The 20,445-nt window shown below is 44.0% G+C and overlaps 4 protein-coding genes across 7 annotated transcripts; 2 read left to right on the top strand and 2 right to left on the bottom strand.

Annotated features, from left to right (window-relative positions):
* Positions 1 to 71: 71 nt before the first annotated feature.
* Positions 72 to 4,769, top strand: LOC112568701. Its single transcript, XM_025246137.1, has 6 exons — positions 72 to 150; positions 701 to 1,425; positions 1,756 to 1,957; positions 2,111 to 2,583; positions 2,730 to 3,130; positions 3,696 to 4,769. The coding sequence occupies exons 4-6, from the start codon at positions 2,144 to 2,146 to the stop codon at positions 4,016 to 4,018; spliced, it is 1,164 nt and encodes a 387-aa protein (XP_025101922.1). The 5' UTR covers positions 72 to 150; positions 701 to 1,425; positions 1,756 to 1,957; positions 2,111 to 2,143; the 3' UTR covers positions 4,019 to 4,769.
* Positions 4,770 to 5,211: 442 nt separating this feature from the next.
* On the top strand, positions 5,212 to 10,796 carry LOC112568123. 3 transcript variants are annotated; one of them, XM_025245234.1, is made up of 8 exons: positions 5,212 to 5,383; positions 6,505 to 6,607; positions 6,999 to 7,158; positions 7,578 to 8,323; positions 8,462 to 8,667; positions 8,815 to 9,273; positions 9,605 to 9,984; positions 10,221 to 10,796. In XM_025245234.1, exons 3-8 carry the CDS (start codon positions 6,999 to 7,001, stop codon positions 10,622 to 10,624), a joined length of 2,355 nt encoding a protein of 784 aa, XP_025101019.1. In that variant the 5' UTR covers positions 5,212 to 5,383; positions 6,505 to 6,607; the 3' UTR covers positions 10,625 to 10,796. The 3 variants fall into 3 exon arrangements, with proteins under 3 accessions (XP_025101019.1, XP_025101020.1, XP_025101021.1); XM_025245235.1 differs by having other exon boundaries at positions 6,463 to 6,607; XM_025245236.1 differs by having other exon boundaries at positions 5,213 to 5,366.
* A 516-nt stretch (positions 10,797 to 11,312) lies between these two features.
* LOC112568121 lies at positions 11,313 to 17,227 on the bottom strand. Of its 2 annotated transcripts, none has more exons than XM_025245228.1 (9): positions 16,974 to 17,227; positions 16,493 to 16,582; positions 16,195 to 16,312; positions 15,617 to 15,777; positions 14,562 to 15,434; positions 14,165 to 14,379; positions 13,359 to 13,847; positions 12,637 to 13,007; positions 11,313 to 12,212 (listed from the first exon to the last, which is right to left on the bottom strand). In XM_025245228.1, the coding sequence occupies exons 1-9, from the start codon at positions 16,995 to 16,997 to the stop codon at positions 11,812 to 11,814; spliced, it is 2,742 nt and encodes a 913-aa protein (XP_025101013.1). In that variant the 5' UTR covers positions 16,998 to 17,227; the 3' UTR covers positions 11,313 to 11,811. The 2 variants fall into 2 exon arrangements, with proteins under 2 accessions (XP_025101013.1, XP_025101011.1); XM_025245226.1 differs by having other exon boundaries at positions 11,314 to 12,215; positions 16,974 to 17,138.
* On the bottom strand, positions 17,086 to 20,276 carry LOC112568125 (GTPase IMAP family member 4-like). The gene is made up of 3 exons (XM_025245237.1): positions 20,174 to 20,276; positions 19,703 to 19,925; positions 17,086 to 19,105 (listed from the first exon to the last, which is right to left on the bottom strand). Exons 2-3 carry the CDS (start codon positions 19,874 to 19,876, stop codon positions 18,563 to 18,565), a joined length of 717 nt encoding a protein of 238 aa, XP_025101022.1. The 5' UTR covers positions 19,877 to 19,925; positions 20,174 to 20,276; the 3' UTR covers positions 17,086 to 18,562.
* Between the last annotated feature and the right edge of the window lie 169 nt (positions 20,277 to 20,445).

The following is a 20,445-nucleotide window of genomic DNA, read 5'->3' as shown; positions in this document are numbered from 1 at the left end:
TGGCATGTATGATTGACCCTTAATGAGCGATGTTGTCTAACTTTTAATATTCAACATACTTCAGGTGCTTCCTCCCAGGAAAAAGGTGGCGCGAGTGTCTCAACCTCAGATGTTCCCTCCCTAAATGAGACCCCTGATATACCCATCAAGGTAAAAATAAAAGCAAGGTATGTATATCGAATGTCAGGTACGTCCGTGGAACTTTGGTGAATGTCGATAGAATGTGGTGAATGCTCGCGAAGTACCAGGTGTGTAGGTGCTCTCAAGTCACAGGTACACATGCATCCTAACATCCTCTGCCTTCTTTCACCCATTTTTTTCAATAAGTGAAAAAGACAATGAGACTGACAAGTAAGCGAACTAACTGGTGACTAGAGACAGAACAATGCCCTCGTGCGCCTTTAATATCAACCTCACGTGCTGTATATTTATAGATATAAGTAGACTCTGTATTGTCATTACTCATACACTGTATTGTTTTGTCATTAGTCTCACACTGTATCTTTGTGTTAGTATGTACCCTGTACTGCTCTGTTGTTATTTATATCTTTACTCTCTTGTTATCACTTATACATTGTATTCTTTCGTTATGACTGTATTTTGTTGTCACTGTGTTCTATTTTTTAATGTGGTTTTGCTCAACAATATTTAAAACCAAATGTGTCTGAGTAATTTTCATGTGTACAAAATTATTTGACAGAATCTCTTTCCGGCGAAGCTGGAGGCGTTTTGGGTACAGTGGGTGCTGCAGACCTTCCTCCATCTGGAATCGCAGTCCTATGTCTGGCCTGAGGGCATCTTTCAGAACGGCCAGCCACACAACCAGGCCTTGGCTTGCAGGACAGAAACTTCGTCCAAACCTCGAGCTTCCAGACCCACTGCGCATGCGCCGGGTGCAAACACGGTGTTCAGCTCGCACAACGGTCTCTTGCCTCTCAGAACAGCTCTCCGTCGAGTGCTGCAGTGTCTGTGGAAACTCTTTCATCTGAACCAGGAGGCAGTGGTCATTCTCAGTCCTGTTTACCGCGATGTTTACAGCCCGGGGCTGTAGGAGGTCATGAACCCACACCGGCTGACAATCGTCCTTGCCCTTTCTGGGACGGTGACTTTGACTTGCTGCTCATCCACCGGCACCTCGGACTCGTCGTCTGCGATGTCAGGGTGGCTGGCGATGTCCTGCAGCAGAGGAGAGGGTCGCGGACCAACGGCGTGCATCACAGAGACGTGGCGCGTGTTGACGTGCTGCATGACGTCACGTGTGTTCTTCACGACGTTGTGCTGCAGCTGGACGCAGCTGGCGGGTGGCTGTCGCGCGTCGTGTCGGACGTTGCACCTGGACTTCGCGTCATCAAGATCGTGGCTTTACCGAACCTCCACGAGGACTTGCTGAGGGAGGTTCTTACAGGGGACCTGCAGCTGCAAAAAGTCAGTTTGGTGGTTCAGATGACGTCTGTCTGTCTGTCTGTCTGTCTGTCTGTCTGTCTGTCACACACACACATCCATAAGTTAACCAGGCGACAATAAATAATCATTGGCAGCTCTTTACGATGTTTGATAACATGATATATGCGTGTGTGTTTGTTTGTTCGTATGTTCTGTATAATTTAAAGTGAGTTGTCTACTGTTAATGTTCTATATTTAACTTCCTGCTTCCACGATTATTTCAGTGCAGTTGAAGAGGGTAAATATTCTCTTACTTTTCCTCTTCTCCTCCTCCTTCTCTCCTCTTATTATTTGCATGTTCTTGTTACTCAGGATTTGAGTCGTTGTCTGGAGGCGGAGGAGGACACCGAAGTTAGCGCCCACTTCCTCACATCTGACCACATGTTTGATAAAGTGCCGCCCAATGAAATCAACAAATCGCTGACAAACTAAAAGACTGGTGGCGCCACCTAACGGTTCGACATGGTCGTGACCACAGCATGACTGCTGACGTGTACAAAACTCTGATCGCCAGGTAACAATACGTTGCTGGTCATGTCTGCAGCCGCGCATACTGTTGATTACCTTTAAGTTCAATAAGTTTACGTTTAAGTTTACCTGTCGACAGAATGAACTCCGTTGTGTACAATCTGTGACAAAGTTAAACCACTTACCATGTTCGTGACAGGCTCTGGGGGTCAGCCAGCACCGTGACAGTGCCATGCTACTCACTGCCCAGACTCAGTTTGGAAGCAGAGGACGGGTCAGACCAGGTGCTGGACCTCAAGACATCACCGCACACATCCCGCTGTCCCAGAAGCAAGCTCACCTCCTCAAGATGGCTCCACCCAAAGTCTTTCTGGCCGGACCCCCGGGCACCGGCAAAACCGTGACGTTGCTCCTGGCGGCCAAGGAGTGGCTACGTCATGACCACGTGGTGTGCGTGGTGAGCACGTGGGAGGGCAGCTGCGTGGCCTGCATCACGTTGCACAGCTTGCTGCAGCGCTATGCGGAGGTCAAGGGGCGGGGTGAGAAGCTGAAGTTACTGGAGTATAATTTCAGGGACGAAAAAGAAATCGAGAGGGCGGTGGAGGAACTGGGGTCAATGGTCAGGGACGGAGAGCTGTTCATCGTCGCGGACGAAGCGGGACCTGACTTACTGTAAGTCAATGAATGAAAGTATGTGAATGTGTGAATGTGAAAGGAAGGGCAGAAAGTACATACCTGACTTACAGGTAAACACAGAGTGACAGGTACATACCTGACTTACAGGTAAACACACTCACGGGTACATACCTGACTTACAGGTACAGGCCTGATGACTACTTTACAACCTTCCCAAAGCCGCGCTTCCAGTTGTTCTGCGACAAGCTGCAGTCACTGATCCCCGCCTGCACCTGTGGGCCGCCAGCTGCCGCCAGGGGGCGGCTCACCCGGATTGGGACGTGCACGTCTTCACAAAGCCCTTCCGGTACCCGGCGTCAGTGGTGCGGGAGGTGGCCAAAGGCCAACGAATTTCACGCCGACGTGGAGGAGTACGACAAGGAGACTGCGCACACTCCGCGTGACCCCTCCGTAACCTTTCTCTACCATGAAGGTGAAGGTCACACCGGCGAGCACCCAGGAAGCTGCTTTGGCTGCGGGATGGAGATAGCAGAGGCATTGCGCCGTCTGGGGTTGGGGACAAGTGACCTTTTATGCTCTGGATGTAAGTCAACAAGTTTACTTTGATAGTAGGAATGTAGATTAAGAATGTAGAATGTAGAATAGTAGATTAAGATGATGATGACAATAACAATGATAATTCTTTATTAATGGGAGGTAAAGTAAGCGAAACATTCTTTTTTCCATTTAGACCCTCGCCCTTTAGAGCAGAAGAATAAGCCAAGTAATTTCTAAAAATAAGTTGCAATAAACATATCAAAATATCAAAAGAGAGTGGATGGGCCACATGTACAAAAGTGGTTGTTAGATATTTACAAGAGATGAGTAGGACTTGGTGGTGGGGGGAGAGAAAGAAAGGGAAAAAAATAGAAAACAAGAATAAAGAACCAGCAAAAGAAAAGAAACATAAAAAAGAAGGAAGGAACGAAAAACACACGTAGAAAATAAATAAAGAATGATTCAGATAAAGTTATAGGGAAGGTAAGGCAGGAAAAAGTAAAAAGCATCAGACAATGATTGACAGTGACACTATGACATCTAGTTTTACTGACAATTTGTCTAACAATCAGTTTTCGTTGTTTATTGCATTCCTTCATTTCTGTTACTAGTATCAACCAGTGACCTCCCTTTATCTGACTCCATGAACATGGACACACCAGTCGTCGCTGCTAGCCTCATCAGTGATGCAATGATGTCTCAATCTTTCACAACCACTTGGCTGCCGACACACCCAGCAGTTCACCGCCAACCACCACCTCCACAACTTGCGAGCCTGGTTCAGCAGCAGCGCCATCTACCGCACGCGATGGGAGCTGGGTTTCAGGGATGTCGTGGTCATCTGCACTGGTCACCTGCGCAACAACAGCGGTGTGGTGGAGGGTCTGCGGAGGGCAGGGCTGCCGGTGCGAGTGATAGAGGGCGGCAGCCGTAGTGACGTGCAGGACGTAGCTACGTCCAGCAGTGACGTAGTGTGGGTGCTGAACGGCGCGCAAGCTCGCGGCTTGGAGAGGAAAGTCGTGGTGTGCGTTCGTGAACGAGTATCGCCACTCCGATGTGTATCACCGCCTGTACCCCATGTCGCGATGCACCTCTCACCTGGTGCTGGTGTACCCCTCCTCACCTGGCGATGGCCGCCCAGTCCCTGACGTCAGCGCTGCTTGACTTTATTGAAGATACGGTTTGAATCTCATTGGATGGCGCCAGTAGCTGCTGCTGCAAAAATATTACACAAGATGACAGAAAAATCAAAATAACATCGCATTATTCTAACCACCAGGTTCAGGAAGCTTCCGTTAACTTATTGATAAGTTCTTGTCATCCTGGAGTGAAAGAGAGATGAAAAAACACAATCGCATTCCTTTGTAGACTATTCACATTCCCATCCATCTTTCTCTACAACAAACGTTTGTAGACAAATTTCTCACCTTTTCCAGTTTTGGTTTTTTTTTCTTTCCTCTCCTTATTTCTCCTCTCCTCTGCCTAGCATCGCTCATTCGTTCTTTTTATTTATTTTTGTATACACACAATAATACACAAATAAATATACAGGAATATGTGCACATATGTAAGATTTTTTATTAACTCATTTTATTTACTTTGTCGGGGGTGAATGGTATCACTCTATGCAATCTTTCTCAGTAGAATAAAAGTAAAAATAAAACTCGCACTGTGTCTGAAGCCTTGGTTGAACTTTCTGTGACATTATTTTTATTGTTGACTGAAGCAAGGGAATAGAATAAACGCATCAACTCATACTAAGATCTTTAGTCCACACATGTAAACAAGATCTCTCTCTCTCTCACACACACACACAACATTTAGGGCAATGTGTACAACCACATAACACTGTCAACTGTGAATAGCATGCACCCGTTTAAGGCAGTGCAGTCAAACACACCGAGTACACGAGACTCTCAGGCAATTTAACTGTCGGCGCGTGATACATTATGTTGTCTGCACTCAGCGGACTTGGCTCCCCTCCTGCTTTATGACATGGATAAATGGGTAGGTCAGGCGGGGTGCGGGTGGCTTTTTTTTTTCAAGGCCCAATGCTCAACAAGGACAATCGCACCAGGAAGTGGATCACGAGGCATGCGCAGACCACTCACACGCCTCGCGACTTCCACAACGTTTTTCAGTCCCTCACGAGAGCAGACGGAGGGTCTCACACCTGATGGCACTTGGGACGAGGCTGGGCAGTGTGTTCGCTTCTCGGCACGGGGCACTGGGTGGGCGTCAGGAAGGAGTGACAACAGGGAAACTGTACACAACTCTGTCACGTGAGACAAGCTCTTTGGTATGTGTGCGTGCAGGTGTTCACACGTGCGTGTGTGCATGTGTATTATGTGTGCATATGTTTATTTATATATACTATTGGATCAAATGTAATGATAATCGGGTCAGGCTTTAAACTGAATGAACATTTACTTTAAACCCACCCTGTGTGTGTGTGCGCACGTGCGTGTGTGTGAGAAGTTTTTACTCGGCTGCTTGACATCCTTGATTATAACGACAGGTACAATATCAGTACCAATTGCTCAATAATTTGTATTTGATCTCATACTTTGAATTATTTTTCTATTGAGATCCCCTGTTTTACATGTCTCCATGGTTACTAACATCAACAGCTGTGCTGTGCACGGTATCGTAGTTTCAAGCACAACACATCAATAACGAGGTATCAGATGACTGAGCCAAAGTCAAGCTTCACCGAGTTACAGGGAGCAAACCCTTCTCAACAATCTGGTGTGAAGGGTGTGAGGGTGGGGGGAGGGCGGAGTGACCTGGTTAGCTCCCCTACCTGTTCTCCTTTCCCAATAAATATGTCAGTCCTGAGAAAAATGGGCTTTGGCGACAGAAGACTCAAATATCAACAATTCGTGTGTGTGACTGTGTGAATACAGAGCGGATTCCTTCTTTCATAAGTCACATTCTATTTTTAACTTCCAGTCACGTAAACAGACTTGTGCACATGACAGATCTTGGTAGCACATAGAGATAAGCATGCTTACACGTATATATATATGTACAAATATAGAAGACACTCACATAAACACACACATGTGCAGGCTGCAAGTAGGGACTAATTCCTCTCTCCAAATCGTATTTTCAGTCAACTGTCAATAGGACACATTAACATGTTCCTGTTTACCTTTTCACAAGGATAACAAACGTGAGCACAAGCCCATAACTATGTGTCCAGGTGAGAGAGAGAGAAAGGTGTTGTACTCCGCTACACCATGACACGCCTGTACTGTACTGTCTGCGGAAATAATAATTAGTATTTATTTTTTTTATTTATTTATTAATTTTATTTTTTTTGCTATGATCAAAGTCAGGTATAAGCTATGAATTTTGTAACAAACTCTGTTTCAGGTTAAAAGCAAAACAAACTTGAGACTATAAACTCAATTTCAGACCATGAGTAAGGGGGAGGTCGGCAAACGGAAGAGACGGACCCCCATTGAGGAATGTCTGCACGCGGTACCCGACCACCTGTGTGGACTGGTCATCGGCAAAGGTACTGGTGTGCGAGTACCTGTATAGTCTTGCCCTCTGACCTCTAGAAAGTTGCGCAGTTTAATCTCAGAGTTGGAAATAAAAGGCAGTCGAAATATCCAACAGAAAAATTACACAAAATATTATAATCGAATAAAAGAACGCTAGAAAGTAACAGATGATATATGTTTTAAATGATTACATGAATGAGTGAATGAATAAATAAAATCCCCCTTCTCTATATATGTTGAGAGACAAAGTTTTCACTGCTGAATTAGCCACTATAAGCAAAGATATTTTAGACTGGTAATTTTTGTCCTTGATACTCTTCAATTGGGAGACAAATATTTATGTTAAAAATATATTTGAATTTTGTTCAATTTTACCTTATAATCATCTGCGATGTTTTTCAGATGGCCATACTATCCGAGAGATCAAAACTATTTCGGGTGCCTCTGTTTACAAACAACACAGTCCACCCCAATACCCGGCATGTCTGTTTTTGCCATCCGTGGGACTCGAACTCAGATTATGGAGGCCATCCGCCTCATTTGTCAGAAGTCTGGCACAAAGGTCAGCAAGTGTTTGTAATATTCCTTTCAATCAGTCCTTTTTTCTTTAAAAATATTTCAGCATTTTGAAAACATTGTGTGTGAACATGGTCCATGAATCTGGCTTTTTATTTTCAGTATTTATTCGTCCTCTGTTTTGTTTTGTTTTCCTGTTTGTCCGTCCTCAGATGGTAGACATTAGGACTATGTTTCCTAGTTGACATTATAAGATAATTTTGATGAACCTCTTCATCTGACATTTAATTGGTCAGACGACAAGAGACAATTAACGGACGAAGCCTCTTTCATGTGCCTAAGTCAAGAATTATTTTTATTTTGACCTTAAACCTGTTTTCAAGTCTTACATCGTTCAAAACTGTGCGACTGTTATGACGACCTGTGTGTCAGCAACTGAGACTTTGCATCCTTTTGGTATTTCAGGAAATGATATCAGCGTACGCCGAAGCGTTCTGGCAGCAGTGGGTCAAAGACATGTTCCAAAGCTGGAATCCCAGGCCTACTTTCTTCCCGCTGTCTTCGTCAAGCGGGTCCCGGTGGTGGCTCACGAGGTGGCAGGTCAACACGTGCTAGTTCCTCGACAGCCACGCCCCCAGGACCAGGCTATCAACGCCCAGGCCACGCCCCCTTCCTTCAACGGGCTCGCGCTGACCCCTAGGCCCCTCCCCGTGCAAGAGACTGACCTCTCTGACGACTCTGCCTTGGAGCGTGTGCTGAGTTGCTTTAACAAGATGGCGGAAGAATATGGCGACGTCTTCGTGGCGCTCAGCCAGCTCAAGTTCGGCGACTACCTGGCTGAACCGTCTTACACCGCAGTCGCCGCCCTGCTTCCCTCCCCTTCAAACCTGCCGCCATGTTTACCGCAAAATTACAAGCAGGGGGACTTCGACATCCTCATCATACACAAACATTACGGGTTCGTGGTCTGTGAGGTCAAGTCGTCTGGCTATAACCTGGACAGGATGGGCATCTCACACGAGGCTATGAACGCCCAGATTCAAGAGAAACTGCGCAAAGCATCCAAGCAGCTCGACAAAGCTCAGGCGGTCCTGTCGCACATCGTGTCCGACATCTGTCCTGGTCTCCGGGTCACCAAGGTCGTGGCCTTCCCCAATCTCACCAAAGGGATGGTGATGCAGGCCATTGCTGCAGACCCGCAGGGAATACAGGTGGGTGATACCAGTGGGGACAAGGGTGGAATACAGGAAGACCACTATGATTTGCCAGTTTCCTGATCGACTGATTCATTGATTGATTCGTAGATTACATTTATACATGAATAAATCTCAAAGGGAATTTTTTTTCAGGATCTTCACCATCTTCTAGGAGCTACAGAACCCTCGCAAGTCGGGGAAATTTTTCTCTGCAGCGACCATGTTCCTGACGCCGGTGCACCGTGGGACGTGGACGAAGAGACGCTTGGAGAGTTCAGGCGATGGTGGGAGCGAGTAGTGTGTAGTGGAGGACCTGACCGTCAAATGTCAGGAAATATGTACAGGACCTTAGTGGCCAGGTAGGTACAGACCATAAAACATTTAAAAATATTGCAACATGACTGTCCTAGCAGAAATGCTCTGGACGGCTTAGCCTGTTAACATTGCGATGTTTCCATCATTGTTTTCTATAAAACTAATAGAACAGGGGGCTGTATATGTGAAAGGTTCTGTGGTCCAGCAACAACTGTCACCGTCCCCTGCATCATGTCCCCACGCCTGGCCCTGAAGACCTTGAGTCAGGCCGTGTCAGTGACTGGAGAGTGCTACACCGCGCAGATCACCTTGTTCCCCGAGCAGGTCAACCTTCTCAACTCCGCACATCCCCTCGTCTTCATCTCTGGTCCTCCCGGCACAGGCAAGACCGTTGTGCTGCTGTTGATGGCCATCGAGTGGCTGCGGAAGGGGCACAGAGTTTACATCGTCAGCACCTGCCACGAGAGCCTCACAGCTTGTCGCATGCTGTTTTTTCTGGTCCAGCAAAGGTGTGGCTCTGGCGACAGACTCCGTCTTGTGGAGTACAGCTTGGAGACGGGGCCAGAGCTCGCCAAAGCTTTTGACGACATGAAGGGGAAGGAGGATGGCGACCTACACATCATCGCTGATGAAGCTGGACCGGACGACAGGTAAGGTGGTCAGACTGCTCTTGTCATTGGTTGATTATAAATGTGTTTGCAGCTATGAACGAAATAGGCAATAAATAAATAACAAAATAAAAAAAACAAGTTAACAAACGAATAAACAAAAGAATTATAAAAAAAATAATAATATAGAAAGGGGAAAAAAATAAAACATAAATAAAGAAACGACAGAATGAACGATTAATGAGTGAATGGAAGAATAGCAACGAGAATAAATAAAAGAAAGAATAAAACTAATTTATTGTCAGGAAGGATTGAAAGACATCAGACATAAAATCAAAACAGGAAATAAACCTAAACAAATATATTGTAACAGATGGAGAACGGCGCCTCACTTTCGCACATTCTGCGAGACTCTGCTGGCTACGAACCGCAGACTTCATCTGTGGGCTGCGAGCTGCTATCACACCCTGGCTCCTGCCGGGTGGCAGCTCCACGTCTTCACCAGGCCGCTGCGGAACCCACCGGTCGTGACCCGGGAGGTGGAGCTGTCAGACGAAATTGGTCGTGACGTCACAGGATACACCCATCTACCCGTTCCTGCCCCCACAGACGGCCCCTCTGTCAAACGAATATTCCACCAGGGTGCAGGACACTCTGCCACTTCTCCTGGCGGGTGCAAGGTGTGCGGGGGGCAGGTGCGAGACTTTCTACACAGTCTCCTTGTTGGTGCCAAGACAGAGTTCCTGACACCTGGTGAGTATGTGACGATCTACCCTGAACAAAACTGTCATCATTTTACATCTGAGTTTCTCGTCCACGATGTAACACTTTTTTTGCAAGGTTCTTCTTCATTCTCTAGGCATAGTGAGCTTCTGTGTATAAGTAAAGAACAATCAAATAAAAATGTAAAATAAACAAATGAATTTTGATGACAGGTGTTGCAGTTTTTAAAATACTTTACCGATATGCAAGTGGATGATTTGTCACAGATATAGCCGCCACCAGCGTGAAGACTGTGGTGTACAGAAGGCCGGGTGACATGCCTGACGTCTCCAACCCACCCGACCTGGAGTACAGAGACGTCCTGGTGCTGTGCGTTGGCAGCGCGAAGGACAACAAGAAGTTTATTCAGGGTATGAAGAAGGGCCTACCTGTTCGGGTGGTGGAGAAGGACGCTGACGTCACCGACGTGGCCACGGCCAGCAGTGACGTGGTGTGGGTGACGTGCGGCTCGTCCGTGCGCGGGGTGGAGAGGAAGGTGGTGGTCTGTGTCCGGAATGAACAGAGGCCGACAGACAAGTACAACCGCCTCTACCCGGTCTCCCGCTGCGTGTCGCAGTTGGTACTAGTGGCGCCCTCGCCGGTCAGACCTCGCTCCAACTCTATTTCATGACAGCAGCTTCCACTAGAGTACGACGTGAATACTGTGAGGCCATCACGTGAACTTTACGTGGCAATCACGTACACCCAACAAAAAGCAGTGGAGAAGCTATCTTATTCTACAAAATGTTTGCCTGCATCGCAGAATTTATTCAGCTTTTCCTCCTCTTAGAATATACTTTGGTTAAACCATGATAAGAATCAAAATTTTCACACGGACAAAACATTGTAACTGCTGCCAATTACTTTATGTTGGAACTCATGTCAAACAAGAAAGATTTGGAAACAAATTTTGTAAATCAAGGGGAGAATACCGCGACTTACTCCATGAGACACTTTCATTTTCCCAGTCCGTGACAATAAAATTCGAGGATGGTGAAATTAAAAATGAAAATAATGTGACTTTCTTGTCGACTTATTTTATGAAAGACATTTGCGATATTTGTAAGCAGTGTGTATCAATTCTTTTACTTTATTTCCTTTATTTCAGATTTAAATATTTTATTGTTTCAAACATTTTGCCTCAAGTGTCATGTGTTTTCCCTCCTACACATGTTAATGCGCATGTCGGATTAGATGAAAGAGAGAAACACTACAAGTCTATTTATGTAATTTATACACAAGCAATATTTAATATAATACACACATATATATATACTCTATAAACACATACATACGTACGTACAGAAAGACGGTACAAAATAAATATAATTTAATTTTATTGACTACATAAGAACAAGGACATGTACAGAGGATACACATTCATGATAAGAAGAAAGTTATTAAACTTACTTATCACGGTCACTGAGATTCTAGATTGTTCTTTTCAAACAATAACAACAAAAGGAAGAAGAGGAGCAATGACTGTAATTGTCTGCTTCCTTTTGGGAGGGAAGGGGAAGGAGTCACACTGAGGATGAAGGGAGGTAGTTAGCTACACGAACAATACTTAGTCATGACAGTCACGAGCCACACAATGTCACGGGTACAGGTACTAACGGCTAGAGGAAGGGGAGAGAACCGTTTGACCTGAAATGTTTAGAGAAAACCTTTGACCTTCCAGTCACTGTCAGCGTCTCTCGAGCTGTAAGAGCGGGATTGTATCGCCTTGCTTCATTTATGTAACATTTTAAATACCATTTCGCTTTAAAGTTACATTAAAAATTTTTGCATCTCCTTTTAAAATGTCGTGTAGTTTATTTACGACGGGTGGATTTCTTGAGTTTCTCCGTTTTCAACTAACGGTTTGTCGTGAGGGGAGATGAGCCAGACGAGTTGTGAGGAGCAGCGAGACGGTCCGTGTAGTCGCACTTGAGTGGCCTGCCCCACGTAGTCACGACCCACGCACACCACAACTTTCTTCTCCAGTCCACGCACGTGGTCGACGTCCGCTACCCACACCACGTCACTGGTGGCCGTTGCCACGTCATCGGTGTCGGACTCCTTCATCACTTTCACGGGTACGCCCTCGTCTGCCAGTCCTTGGATCAGTCCGCAGGTGTCCCAGGCCGCCTCCACACACAGGATGAGGACATCTTTGTACCTCAGTGAGGGGGGACTGGCAACAAAGGGCGGTGTACCTCCACTGGGGTTCCGTGCAGCTGCTGGCAATCACACACACATACACACACACATACACATAGACAGAGGAGCGCACATTTGCACACACACACACACAAACGCATGTGCATTATAATCATTTAAATAAAATATGTGTAAATACTGATTTTGAAAAAAAGAGAGTGAATTCAGAATTGATGACCAAGAGAATGATATCAGTGATCCAATAATTTATCTTAAACAGGTCCAGGAAAAAATCCGAAAGGAAATGCGTTGACCCCACTACTGTGTTTATGTTTGTCATAGCAACAATTTTTAAACAGTAATTTTGGAGGAAAATTATTAACCTTTCTCTTTTGGACACGAGTTATCCCTGTCTTGTCACAGAGTTTAATGTAAAATTTATCAATTCTGTTCCTTTTACTGCGTGACTTAATAACGGGTATAAGTGTTTCCTATACTTACTTGTCGCACCTACACGAAGAGATTTCTTCAAATACCTGGCCAGGTTGGTGCCGCACTGACGGCACTGCAGCGGACCGTTGTCCGAATGGCCATGACCTTTGTGACACAGCGTCTTGACCGGAGGTCCCTCCGAGTGAGTTGACCCCCACACCTGCTCGTACCGCTGGATTCGGCCCACTTGGAAAATGGCTTTTTCTTGCTCCACCTCCCGCACCACCACTGGGGGGCAGCGGAGGGGCCTGGTGAGAATTTCCAGGTGCCAACCGGAGGGTGGAACTACTTCGTGAGTGCAGCTCGCTGCCCAGAGATGGAGATCAGGAACAGCTTCCTTCAACTTTAGGCAGAAGTTCTGAAAGTGAGTGTCTGGCCATCTGTCCAAGAAGATATATTCTTGTTAGCTTTGTGTGTATGAATGCTAGATGATAATTGTTAGTTTTTCCTCTCTCTCTCTCTCTCCCCCTCTTCCTCTCTCTCTCGGTATCAATGGTAGATAGTCTCATTACATGCTATTTTCTTTATTTTTAACATGCTGTCCGTGTTTACATATTTAATTTTCATACCATTTGTCATTTCGTTTGGACAAAGGCAACCATTTCATTTCACATACGTTTAAGCTCTCACTCCGGTATTTATGAAATCAATAGTTAAGATATTATTGATATACTTAATATGTACAATATTATTAATATACTTATTAGTTGCAATATTATTAATATACTTACGAATAGTCAGGCCCCACTTCATCAGCAACAATATACAAGCAGCCCTTCTTTGTAGATAATTCTTTGAAATAATTCAAAGCCTTTTTCTCGTCTTTCCCTCTCCAAAAATCGAAATGGTGGAGTCGCACTCGGTCAGCATGCTCTGGCTCTGTCTGATTTTTGTTTTGTGTCGAAACAGTCAACAAAAAGTGATAAAGAATGCTGGATGCCAGACGACTCTTCTCCCAGGTGCTGAGGACGTGGACTTCATGTCCCCCGCGTATCCATTCCGCGGCTCGCAACTGCAGCATGACAGACTTGCCTGTGCCTGGTGGACCTGCCAGAAACAGTCTGGGGCAAGCTGCATGAAGTATTTCTATTTGTTCCGGATATAAGTTGATTTGAGCAAAGCACTCGCCAATCGCGGACACGCCCTGGTCCAGAGTCTTGATGGACAGACGAGGGTGAGACAGACAAGGTATGGTCACCGCTGTGGCCGGCCCGCAGAACCTGTTATTTCCATCAGGGACAATAGCAAACAAATGTTTGACTGCATGGACCAAAGATATCAGCGAATGAAATATTTAATGCAAGAAAGTAGTATTTTAAGCCTGCCCCAAAATGTATCTTTATGACAAGAATGTAAATTGTTACAAGAAGTGGGTCAGAAATGTCAAAAACGAGGCACGTGTTTCTTACAGCTTTCATCTACCTGAACAAAAATTGAGATTAAAAAAAGTCTATTTATTTTATGCAAATTAATACATACAACATTTGTACGATTTACTGAACAAGTTCTTTGTTTTGATCGATGACCTTCCACTCACCTGGCTAGAAGCAGTTTATAGAGGTCAAGGTTGCTGCTGATGACCGGGTCAGGTCCAGGTGCAGTCACACGGCGCTGCCACCAGTTCTCAAGTTCTTTTTGTATTTCCTGTCTGATATTCCAGGGTTGTTCCGAGATTGGTAGCTGGTCAGCACACAGGATAAGTTCAGTGATGTCTGCAGGATCTGGTTTCGCTCCAAGGCATCGACTCAAGTCCTGCAAAGCGAATACGCAGCCATCAGACTACATTACATTTCATTGGAACAACTGAAACTGAATAGAAGAAAATAAATGAACTGCTTAAAAACTATTTTTTTCAGTAGTTCCACCGAAATGTAATGTCATCGCCTATCTTTACAGGCAACATTTAGGCGAAAGACCATCTTTGCTTCTCTGACCTGCTTCAAGTCGAAGTCGTTGGTAATCGCCCGTTGAATGCTCTCCGATGTAAGATGAGGAACAACGATAACCTTCGTGATCCGCAGCCCAGGTGCGATATCGGACACCAGGTGGCGCAGCACGGCTTCAGCCTTGTCCAGCTGCCCTGCGGCCTGTTTGAGTTTTCTTGTCACCTGCTTGTCTATGTCCAGCTGCGACAGTTGCAGGTCTTGAAAGTTGTACCCGCAGATTTTTATTTCGCAGGTGATGATGCCGTACTGGCGGTGGATGATCAGCACATCGAAGTCGCCTTGTTTCCAGGAGCTCGGCAGGTGTGCAGGCAGGTTGGACGGTAGAGGGAGCTGCGCGGCAGCAGCTGTGTAACAGGGTTTCCCCAGATACATTCCAAACCTGAGCTGACTCAGGCAGAAAAAGACTTCTTCGTTCTTCGCACCCAGTTTATCGAGGGCCATCAGAACTTGCTCTAAAACTGCATCATCTCTGATGTCGGTGTCCTGCACAGGAAGTGGCTGAGGTACCCCAGGCACAAAATTAAAAGGATTCGTGTCCAGAACATCAGGCACATGATTATTGTTAGTCACACCTTGAACGACATGGACTTTGCAAACTCTTTTGTCCTCAGTGCCCTGTGGTTCAGGACGAGTACAGGAAGGGAAAGTCGTATCGGAGCCTGAAAATGAACTGCAGTGTGAAGAACTCTGATGTTTGCTGGACCTGAGGACAGAAACTGGTTGACCAGCAATCGTCCCTGTCGTCAAAGGAACTCTTTTTAGAAATATTGCGGGAAGAAAGTAGGTCTGATGTTCCAGTTCTGGAAAAGCATGCTGAATCCACTGCAGCCAAAACTTTTGAGCTTGGTGTGAAATTGTACCCTGTAAAAAAAATCATCATCATAATCATAATCATCCAAGCGATCCATCCATCATCATCATCATCCATTCACCATCGTCCAATCACCATCATCGTCCAATCACCCTCATCATCATCATCACCACCATCAATCACCACCACCACCATCGAGTGAGTTGAAAGCATGGGCTACATGTATGCTCACCTGAGATCCAGTTTTCTGGGAAATCAGGCGGACGGCTTCCTCCACCTGTGCAAGGGTACCACGGATGACAAAAATGTGCATGCCTTCCACAGGTGTCTTGTCTCTTGCCAGGTAGACAGATGCTGAAGACTTGGCCTGGATCTCGCGTATGAACTGACCACCTGAAGTTATACATGATTGAAGCATGACCAACATAGCATACGACTCATTTATTTAACAGAGAATTCTATTCTTTTTTATGTGATAATGCTGCAATCCAACCCCTGAGATCAGGCAAACACAAAAAATAATTATGTATATGTCTTTGGCCCTCATTTACTTATTAATTAATCTACTAGTCTATTTTCTGAGACATAGTTATCTTCTTTATAACTCCGGTAGGGCATCAGGAACAGACAACTAGAGTCATTGAGTAATGATAGACATATTGAAGTAATAATTAATATATAATAAGATTAAATTGCATTACAATAATAAACACATGGACATTTATCAGTGGAACTCATCGAACACTATTCGACAGAATTTCAATGTTTTTGAGTTCAGATGTTACAGGATACAGAGAAAACCATACACACCTGCACCAATGATAAGTCCACAGAGAATCTCAGGAACAGCATGATGGTATGTCAAGTCGGAAGAGCTTTTTTCTTTATTATCTCTTCTTCTAGACAGTCTTGTGGCGTTTGCAATGAACTGAATAAAAAAAAGCAAAGAAATGGAGTCTGGACACAATGCACCAGAATACCGAAGAGCAGATTTCTAAAAAAAACAACAAAAAAAAAACAAAAACAAAGGCAATTGAAATAAAGCTTTAAACTCTCAAAGTTTTATCCCCAAAGCTTGATAGGTACCCGCTTACAAGTAGAGACCTACCTGTTTCCTAGGACTAGGAGCCTCCTTGATCTCAACGACTGTCTTCATCCACCTGTCCATTTCTATGACCATTCTCTTTTGAGAAGAATTCTAAATTTGAAACATGGTTACAATGCATTAAACGCAGCAACAATTAGAAACAGTAAAAACATTTTCAATTTTTCTTTTCATCGAAAGTGCTGAATAATAATCGTTAAAACAAGCATTAACATATCAAGTGTATACTTGGTACAACATATGGACATTACTTTTCTTCAGAAACACACGCCTTTAGAAATTAGGGTAGAAACGCACACAAAGGTACATTGTCTACCTACCTGATACATAGACATATTCACATATGTACACGCATACAAATTACTATAAAAACACACATACTAATATTCACAAAAATACACACATCAATACATAAATACACACACATAAACACGTATACATACATACTAGGTGAAACATCACAGAATCTTGTGAATTGTATTACCTGTAAATGTGTTCCATCCCTCATACCTGTGCCGGTAGTTTCTTGTCACCACGAACTACATCACTGAGCTGATCATGAGCCTATAAATAGCACTGTCGTGGCACATTTTCGAGAAACGATAGTGAGCGACAGGTAATATTTACCTGAAAGGTTCTCACCTCGCTCACCTTGCATGCAGGTGGTGTAAATATTTTTAAACTCGTCTTTCACAACACCTTGATAGAGCGGAGTGAGCAGGTGAACGACTGCACAAAGTCGTGTGACTGGATGTATTGAGCGAGCAACTGCGAGCTTTGTTGGTTTTATTTTTGTATTTTTAGAAACGAGTTTACGAGAAATCCTGGTGCTCCTCAGAAAACTATCCGCACTGATGAGCAGGTAAACAAGGTCGCACAAAGCCTGATTTTTCAGAAAGTCGATACAATCCATGCACACACTGAAGTGTCTTTAAAAACAACAAACTGAACGAGAAATATTTGTATCCTCGTATTGTCAAAAAGCAGAAGACATCTTGGTATTATTTTCAAAGAAAAGTCTGTTTCTGATAATCTGTAGGTGATAAACATCTCAATAAAAACTCTTCATAAACCGTTCTGCTCAACATCATTGCATACCAGATGGATGCGGCACATAAATGCCATTTGTCTTTGAGCTGAAAATATTCACGTTTGACTATTTTTTAGTTATGATGCTTTGCCGAATTTGTAGTTAATATTACAACATCAGCTTCTCAATTCTTACATTACTGTTTGTCACAGACACTGGCATCCACGTACTTTCCTGGACATTTGCGCATTCTTCTCTTCCCCAAACAGCTTTGTCTCTACTGCAGACCTGTATACATCTAATGATATTAACAAAAAATACACAATTAATGTTAAAAATAATTTCCCAGTAAACATACATCAGTTAATCCTTATTACTGTATCCCTGTACTTGTCGTGTCTCCTTGGGAAGTGAAGACTGGCTGGCGACAGTCAATTAAATGGTCTTCCCTCTTTCTTTCCCACTTTATTACAAAAGACACTCAACTCTTGCATGCCATTGTGGCGCTTTTATTAGAATTCACAAGTGTATGACTGCCCACAAGGCTTGAACCTTTGCACTCCAAGCAACAGCCTAGGTCAAGAAACAATTTTTAAACTATAAAAGAAACAGTGGTCTCTCTGGAACCCATTAAATATCCAAGGGACTCCTTAAAACCCTAGGGAAGCTGTCACCCTGGCCCTGTAGTCGTCACAGTTGTATATATATATTGTCTTGGGTGACAGCATTTAAAAGCCTGAAAACAATCTGAGAAGAAATGTCTTTTTGAAGAAAGCTTTCTTTGGCAACATAATCTGTGTGATGAGCAGGTCTGTTGTGAATGTGTATTCAGGTTGAAGAATTATGCTTTGGTGAGGCGCTACATCTTACTGTAAGAAGTAAGCCTTTCTAGCTAAGACCACAAATAATTTGTAATTAAGTTCTAAAATAGAACTGTTTCTACGTGGCCTAAATAACTAGTAATCTCTGTCACTACTAACATAAATAACAGGTAATGAAGTGTCTTGAGAATTATAAACTTGCAGGACATTCGACATCAAACATTATTCAAGAAAGCACAAATCCCTTTCTTCAGCCATGCTTTTCTTTATCTCGTGAATTTTAATGTCGCTGTTGCCCAGTTTTTGAAGCATTTTTTCATGCACACATCTAAAGTTTTGGTTCGAGTGAAAGGCGCCATTATTATGTTTCTTAAGATTTTGAATGCTGCTGAGAAGTTTTTCAACTTCGTCCCTGGAAGAGGTGTTAGTCCGGGTGTCACTGAAACAAACCACACGTCCACCCGCTTCATGCATAATCCTCAGTAGGTCTGCAGGAAGACAGCTTATTTCTTTATATTTCTCTTCGAAATCTTTCTGACTGATACCATTGAACACAAGGATGAGGAACCGTGTCAGGCTCTCTCCAAACATGGATTTCATGTCCTCGTACATGAAGTAGTCTTCACGGGTGAACCTGCAGTCAGCTCGCACAATGAACAAGATGGCATGTGGACCTGGGGATGCCAGACACACGGTCTTGAGAAACTCACGATCTACCGATTCTGTATTTGGGTAAGTATCAAAAATGCCAGGTGTGTCTGTTAACTGGAAGGTAAACAAAATAGGTCCAGGTAATTTGCTAGGCATTATTATACACGTTGCAGATTAGAGGCGATATAGAGATAAACTACTCAATAAAGTTTACTTTAATTGTTTACTTTGAACAATAATTAGCACTTCTTTTCTACTTTAAGCCAACCCACTCTATTTCCATGTACACTTGAACTTGTTTTCATATCAACTATAATTTACATTTTGCTTATGACTTCAAGCTGGACAAGGTACACAGATAAATGGTGTTACTATATTGGGGATATCATTGCTTAGAAGGCTATAGTAGTTAGTCATTGAACAATAAAAATAGTGGAAGACATCTAAATAATGCAAATTAATAGAAGTCTTATCAAGGTGATGAGAAAGGACCCTCTATAGAGGATTGGGGAGGGTAAGGCAGTGGGCGAGGAGATGCTCACCTCCATGAAAGCTGTCCCTGACACAAATGTGGTCTCTGACACCTGGTGACCTCATCACCATCGACAGAAAGGTCAGGGGACTGCCCAACCCTTTTTAATGTGTCAGTAGGTCTAATAAATTTATGTCTTTAATGTCAAAAAACTCCTAGTAAGAAAAGAGACAACAAACCTCGATTGACAATCTGCTTTTTGAGACGCATCTCCATCCACACTTTTCACTGGGACTACAGAATCCAGAGGAGGTTGTAAAGTATTTTTCCCCGAGAAGTGTGTTTCCTATAGTGCTTTTTCCACTTCCGGTTTTCCCAATAAGGATGATCCTTAATGTGTCCATCTCAATCATCACTGTGAGTGCTTTCTTTCAACAACAATCTGATAATCAACTGGAGAAGCTGAAAGGGAGAAACAACTTGTATCAGATCTTTACCACGAAAAAGGAAGAAAAATTGATGTCCGCTGGCGTAGTGACAAATATACAGGTACACCAAAAACATTGTCTGTCAAACTGTCCTTATCTCTCTATCTCTATGCACCTTTCTGTCCAGCCTGTTTTATCCCACAAAGGTAAAACTTTCTACTAAAATGTCGAAGGGGTCAAAATAATTATTTCGTTCTGATTAGAATGAAAGTGTAACTCCACCTGGACTCCAGTGTGTTACAGGTGTGACTACCTTTACTGCATTTGCACACAGCGTGTATTGCCTACACACACAGGACAAGCTCAGGTGTCAGTCACGTGATGTATTTCTCAAAAATACGCCGGCGGCAATCAATGAGGCGGTAACGAGGCAATGATATTGTTGACACTATTGCAGTCATACACGAAATAAAAAGCAACGCTCTCTCCTACCTCTGTCTTCCTTCCTCTCTCTCTCCCCTTCTCTCTTTCTCTGATTGTTGTGTTGAGCTCGT

This window comes from Pomacea canaliculata, linkage group LG7 (genome assembly GCF_003073045.1).
Source record: "Pomacea canaliculata isolate SZHN2017 linkage group LG7, ASM307304v1, whole genome shotgun sequence".
Classification (NCBI taxonomy): domain Eukaryota; kingdom Metazoa; phylum Mollusca; class Gastropoda; order Architaenioglossa; family Ampullariidae; genus Pomacea; species Pomacea canaliculata.
This window is presented reverse-complemented; position numbering and strand designations above follow the sequence as displayed.